This window comes from Durio zibethinus, chromosome 1 (genome assembly GCF_047325235.1).
Source record: "Durio zibethinus cultivar Kanyao isolate XHJ-2024 chromosome 1, ASM4732523v1, whole genome shotgun sequence".
Classification (NCBI taxonomy): Eukaryota; Viridiplantae; Streptophyta; class Magnoliopsida; order Malvales; family Malvaceae; genus Durio; species Durio zibethinus.
In genome coordinates this window covers 28399446-28405951 of record NC_143162.1, presented here as the reverse complement: position 1 = coordinate 28405951, position 6506 = coordinate 28399446, and the positions used below count along the sequence as shown (strand labels likewise).

At 30.1% G+C, this 6506-nt stretch overlaps 1 protein-coding gene across 1 annotated transcript; it reads right to left on the bottom strand.

Annotated features, from left to right (window-relative positions):
* Nucleotides 1-2951: 2951 nt before the first annotated feature.
* Nucleotides 2952-5004, bottom strand: LOC111312221 (alcohol dehydrogenase 1). The gene is made up of 7 exons (XM_089764044.1): nt 4310-5004; nt 4133-4215; nt 3957-4032; nt 3707-3768; nt 3517-3612; nt 3170-3331; nt 2952-3065 (listed from the first exon to the last, which is right to left on the bottom strand). Exons 1-7 carry the CDS (start codon nt 4518-4520, stop codon nt 2952-2954), a joined length of 804 nt encoding a protein of 267 aa, XP_089620170.1. The 5' UTR covers nt 4521-5004.
* Between the last annotated feature and the right edge of the window lie 1502 nt (nt 5005-6506).

Here is a 6506-nt window from a genome sequence, read left to right as displayed (position 1 = left end):
TGTTTGAATGGAATTTGAACATCCCAAAATATTCAGACAATTTTTTAAACTAATCCAAAATCTTTTTTTAGAAACTCATTTTATTATGATATTATTTATCAGTAAAATACTATTTTAATAGAAAATAGATTTAGTTAAAATTTTGAAAATCCTTTTCAAGAAAATTCCATATTATTTTAAAAAATTAACTAAAAAATTTTGTATTGGTTTAAAGAATTAAATAAAAAAAACTCCACATTATTTTAAAATATTAAGTAAAAAATTTTATATCATTTTAAAAAATAGATTTGTTAATCTTATTAAAAAATATATTTTCTATCAAAAAAATTTTTTTGAATATATTTTTTTATTAAAAATTTTATATTTTATCTAAAATAAAAAATATTATTTTCAATAACTCGATTTCTTTCTCTTTATTAAGTTGGAGGTGTTAAGGGCGAATTTAATTATCTATTTGTTTTAATTTTGTATGGATATAAAATTTGAGTAAAAAATAGATACAAAATAATTTTCCAATAAAAAATATTATGAACAGATTAATAAATAATTTTTTAAAATGATTTGAAAATTTTACTTAATATTTTTAAAAAATATGAAGTTTTGAAATAATAATATATTTGATCCTTAAACTTTGAATGGAATTTCATTTTGGTTTTATCATTTGTTATATGAAATACCAGTCATCTATTGGTGATAAGTGACATTTATCATTAATTTAGATGGTTCTAAAAACTAAAAACCAAAATATGATAATTTTACTTAATCATAACTTTTTGAAGATTAGAGCTATCAATGAGTAAGGTATGGATAAGGTAGAGCATTCTCCATTCTCGTATCCATACCCAAAAGATATTTTAAATTTATTTTTATTCTCATTCCTTTATATATTTAATAGATATAGATAATTTTCATACTCATAGCTTAAAAAAATACTAAAAACTAAAATTTTTTAAAACTTTTTTATTTTTGTCTTTTATATTTAGATAATTTTTTATAAATATATTAACATATACTTTTTAATAAAAATATATTAATTTTAATTAATTTAAAATAATAATTTATATTATTTAATAAAAATTTTATACACTAAATATATAAAAATATATATAGGGTACAGATACGAAACGGATGCTATATTATCTATTTCTATTTTTGTATTTAATAAAAATTAAAATTATATTCATTTTCATTTTCATTCTCATACTTATAATATAATATTCATATTTATTTCCATTTGAATGAAAAATCAAGTTTTTCATTGGAAATGAGTAAGAATAACATCCCTATTGAAGATTAAGAATCAAAATAAAATTTAGCTTAAATTGTAAGGATTATAAGTGGTATTTACACATTTGTTAATGTAATTTTTCTTTGTTTCAATTTTGTATATCTCCCACGTGATATCAAGTATCACTTCAGCACTGAGAATTGAAATAATTTTGGTTTACTTTTGATTACAGTTACATAATTGATAATTGTCTTAATGATTATATATTTCGAATAGATCTGTGGAGTAAAGTTGCACAGGCCGTCCACGTATTTCCTCATGAAATAATTGCATTTCAGTCCAGTCTCAAGTGTTTGCTAACGTGTTCCATACAACAAAAATGAACTGTTATTTGTAGACCTCATGATTGGACCAAGTTCTTGTCGAAACCTCTACTATGGGTGAAGCATATTATAACATGTGTAGCAGATGTTGATTCTAATTGGAGTGTCTCAAAAAATTATTATAAAGAAGAGTTAATTTGATAATTGATAGTACATGATGATACAGGATGGGTCTTGTAAGGGGGCTCTCGGGTCAAATGGCAGTAGCGATACAGTAATCGTCCTACCTAGTGAGACGGAGGTGGTACCACCTAGGAAATCAGACAAGATCAAAATCATGGGTGGCTCACTACGTGGTGTTACGGGCAACTTAATTGGTGTGGATGGCACAGATGGCACTCCAAGCATTGATGATAGTCTTGATGTCAAGATATTGGACTTGGTTGTACTACCAAAATTACCCGATCAACTTGGAAATAAATTAAAATTAACAATGTATATTATTATTTTTATTTTTATTTTGAGAAATTTTTGCGAGTTTATGCCATGGAATAGCGGCTCTTTCCTTTCTTTCTGCACAATGGCAAACTTATGTGGCGGTACGAATGTTTACTTATATATATATATATATCAAAATTTGAATCATAATAATTAAAATTAAGTGTTTATTAATCCCAAGATTTGAACTATGACAATTGGAACTAATAGTTCATTCTATCAACATACCTGAGATTAAGATCTTGTAAAAGAGTTCAATTATGGGTTTTTTAACGTGTTCTAAGGTTGAGTGAGAATGCAGGTATCATTAAACCTGTTAAGTAAGGTTTGCATTTATTTATCATAGCCACATTGTCATGCGGTCATGTTTAGCATAGCGAGATTGTAATTTTTTTTCCGCTGTCATTTTTTTAACCTTAAGAAAGCTTGAATTTGAGTGTATGGAAGATCTGTTATGAACAATGTTTCAGGATCTTTATATGATATAGCAAGGATTGAAAATATACGGTGTACTAGAATGTGTGGAGAAACCTATCAACCCATTATTTGCTTCCTTCTCGAAAGATTCACTGGGTGTCAAACCTCAAAACTCCTGCAACTTTAAAAAAAAAAAAAAATTTAATTTCGGTCAATTATAATTAGAAATAAATAGAATAAACAAAACCAAAGGAGAAGCAGGTCCAGATATTTGCAGGTGAAATTTGTTTATTATTACCATCAGCATTCATTTATATATATCTACATAAAAGCCGATTAATAAACACTATTCACAGACTATATCAAACTTTTGAAATCTGTAAATTAGCTTAGCACACAGAAAAATATGTAGTTGAAGACATTCAAGCTCACAAAAATGTCATAAAGACATGGTTTATTGATTCTATTTACACACTATCGCGGTTCTACTCCATGCGGATGATGCACCGAAGGCTTTCTCCTTTAAGCATGTAGTCGAAAGCCTTGTTGATCTCATAGAATGGTACTGAGTGCGTGATGAATTTCTCTAGTTCAAGTTCCTGCAGCATTGGACAAAACCAAAAAAAAAAACAAAAACCTCTGGTTATGGTCAAGTTTACTAAAGATTGGAATCGATGATTGACTTCATCACAGCTAGTTTTACCTTGTTCATGTATTTTTCCACCACTGAGGGAAGATCGGAACGGGGTTTGTAGTTTCCGAAGAAGGTACCTTTGAGAGTCTTTTCATTCAACAAGTTTATAGGGTGGGTCTTGAACACAGCATCTTTGTGTGGCACCCCCACAAGAACGGCAACACCCCAGCCCTGAAATCATTGCTTGGGATTGATTAGTGTTTGAGAGAAAAAAGGGTGAAAACGACAAGCCTTTTCAAACTAAGATCAGGCATGATATTAATAAGTGATAACCCTTTTTTTCACTTGTTCGGTTGAAAACAATGTAGGGATCAAATACATGTTTAGATGAGAAGAAATGAAGTCTATGAACGTACATCATGGACACATTCAAATGCAGAAATCATAGCATCAGTATTTCCAGTACATTCAACGCTCCTGTCCACTCCGCCATCAGTAATCTTGGCAATCATCTGACACGCAAAGGATAAGTTTATTCGTTAGCACAACATCTTCAGATGTAGCTAAAGAAATACCATTAGAAACCCGAAAGGCTCGTACACAAACCTCCTGAACCGGCTTTTTATAGTCTTTTGGGTTCACAAATTCAGTAACACCAAATTTCTTAGCTGAAAAGAAAATGAAAATCTCAGCAATATATGACAATTGAAGTTCATCTACAAACTGATATATTGATGTGTTAAAATCTTCTCTTAAATCAATTTGATTATTGCTCAAATCATTCAAGAGAAAAAAAAATTGTTGAACTAGAGCCAGTAATTAACTGGCTAAAGAAATATTGCAGTATGGCTTTTACCTTCTTCAAATCTGTTTGAGTTAATATCAACGCCAATAATCCTTGAAGCGCCAGCAATCCTTGCCCCTTCAGCAGCCTAATCACATTGAAACACCACAATTTGATGCCTCGTCTTAAATTATCGGGGTAATGAAAGGCAAAATTTGTTTATGGCAGAAAGAAAGAGAGATGCTCACAGCAAGTCCCACAGCTCCCAGTCCGAAAACAGCCACAGTTGAACCCTTTGGAGGTTTTGCAACATTAAGAGTAGCACCAATTCCTACAGAAGAAAAAACCAAAATTTTCTGAGTTGGTATCAATCGTCCGCCAAATAATTAACAGAATGTGTAGAAAAGCCTTAGAAGTCTCTTTACCTGTGGAAATTCCACAGCTGAGAATACAAACTTTGTCGAGAGGAGCCAAGGGGTTGATCTTGGCAAGACAACCGACATGAACCACAGTGTACTCACTGAAGGTGGAAGTCCCAACAAAATGGTAGATAGGTTTGCCATTGATTGAAAATCTTGTTTTTCCGTCATTAAGCATAACACCCCTGTCAGTGTTAATCCTAAGTAAGTCACACATGTTGCTTTCTTCTGATTTGCAGTGAGCACAATCCTTGCATTCCCCTGTGAATACAGGCAGGACATGGTCACCTGGTTTGAGGTCTGTCACACCTTCACCAACACTCTATACAATCCTGGATTATCCATGAAATCATATAAATCAAAGAGTACGAATGATGAAACTACTACAATATACAGAAGAACGGGCCACTGAGATCAAATTGGTGCATAAGCTACATACCCTCCTGCTTCATGACCATAAATTCTAGGAAATAATGGTTTCTGCCCCTGCAGGATAGATCGCAAGTCTATTCGTTGGTACTATGATAAAATTGAATTGGTGAAAACTGAAAAGAAAAGGAAATTCTGTGGTTTATGTTTGTTGATTGATTTGAAATTAGGCTGTTACCTTGGCTTCCCAGAAGTAGACATCAGTATGGCACAAAGAAGTGAAAAGGATTTTCAAACGAACTTCATTTGCCTGTGGTGGTGCCACCTCTACTTCCTCTATCACCAATGGCCTCCCGGGCTCCCATGAAACAGCAGCTTAAATTTTAACACGCCAAACAATAGAAAAGTTAGAAATTAAGTTCCAAAATAAATAACTTGAAAAATAATAATAAAACTAAAAGACCAGACACAATTCTTTGCATTAGTTTTACCTTTGCAGCGTATCACCTGACCAGCAGTGCACGACATCTTTGATCTTCTTCTTTTTATAATCAGAAACACAAAATATGACAATTTAAAGCTTGTTTAAAAGAAATTTTTTTTTTTTTAAACTGGAATTGGGTTTTGGTGGAATGTGATAGCATTTTGTGGAAGTATTTATAGCCTTTATGCATAAAAGTACAATCCAACAGGCAGATGCCAAAACCATTTCCCAGACTGTAAGTCAATTCCCAGGTGGGTTAGTTCCTGGTTTTTCACTGTTGGTTTTATCTTCAGTCTTGTATTGTTTCAAACTGTCTTGAGTTTTGATAGATACAGATTTTTTAAGTAAATATAGTTTTTCATATAAAAGAATATCAAGTGGATGACGACTATATATTTGTGATAATATAGTGAAAACCTTCTCTGTTGATTTGTATTGGCTACAAAATAATTAACGCATTAATCATCCAATCAAATCAAGTCAAAATGTGATACATCACGTGTGATGATGAACCGTGTAAAATTGTTCAAAACTCTCAAGATCAACCAATCAATAAAAAACCATCAAGGTGATAACTGGTTTGAAACTTACTAATAGTTTTAAAATTATCATGTCAACTAGGCTTTATTAACTAACTTGTTAATTTTTTATTTGTAAAACTCATTGCATCCAGATTCCAATCCATCTTCTTCCTCGTTTTGTTAATAATTTATAAAAATTGGCTACTTATTGTGGTGTCACAGCCTGTTAGGCTAAGCTGTTAGCTCATTCTCATGCGTGGTGTTTGTCCTGTATTTTTCCTTCAACGGTTTCTTTTAATTTATATATAATATTTTGAGAGGGCACAGATTTGAACTTTTTTTTTTCAAAAAAAACATGCACTTAGACTCTCTTTCTTTTACGAAAATTGACTTTTTTATATTTTTTATATTTTAAAATTTTTATTTGACAGAAAATTATATGACTAATGAAAAATAATTTCTTGATCTATAAAAAATAAAGCGAAAAATTTAAAATTTGTCATCTACATTTCCAAAAGGAGAGATAATTTTCAAAAAAATCTATCCATGTGCAAGGTTTCTCATTACAGCTCGTCAGTTTGATCGGAGTCCGGCTTGGACTTGATTATTTAAGTTTTAACTTCACTCAATCCTAAATATTTTATATTAATAAAAATTTTATTTTATTTTATTTTAATTAAAAAATATTTAAAAATTATTATAAATGTCTTCAATATTCAATTATAAATATCATTATTTTGATTATTATTATTATTATTAAATATTTATTATTTTAATAATAATTAGTATAAAATTACAATTTTTATAATAAATCTTATTTGTATTATTT

Bases quoted from the DNA above. Each gene is read 5' to 3' on its own strand.
- LOC111312221 (XM_089764044.1), bottom strand. From the start codon at position 4,520: ATGTGTGACTTACTTAGGATTAACACTGACAGGGGTGTTATGCTTAAT. The intron at 3,332-3,516 runs GTACGTTCATAG...CAATGATTTCAG, and splicing joins CATTTGAATGTGTCCATGAT to GGCTGGGGTGTTGCCGTTCT. The intron at 3,066-3,169 runs GTAAAACTAGCT...CCAATGCTGCAG, and splicing joins TGGAAAAATACATGAACAAG to GAACTTGAACTAGAGAAATT.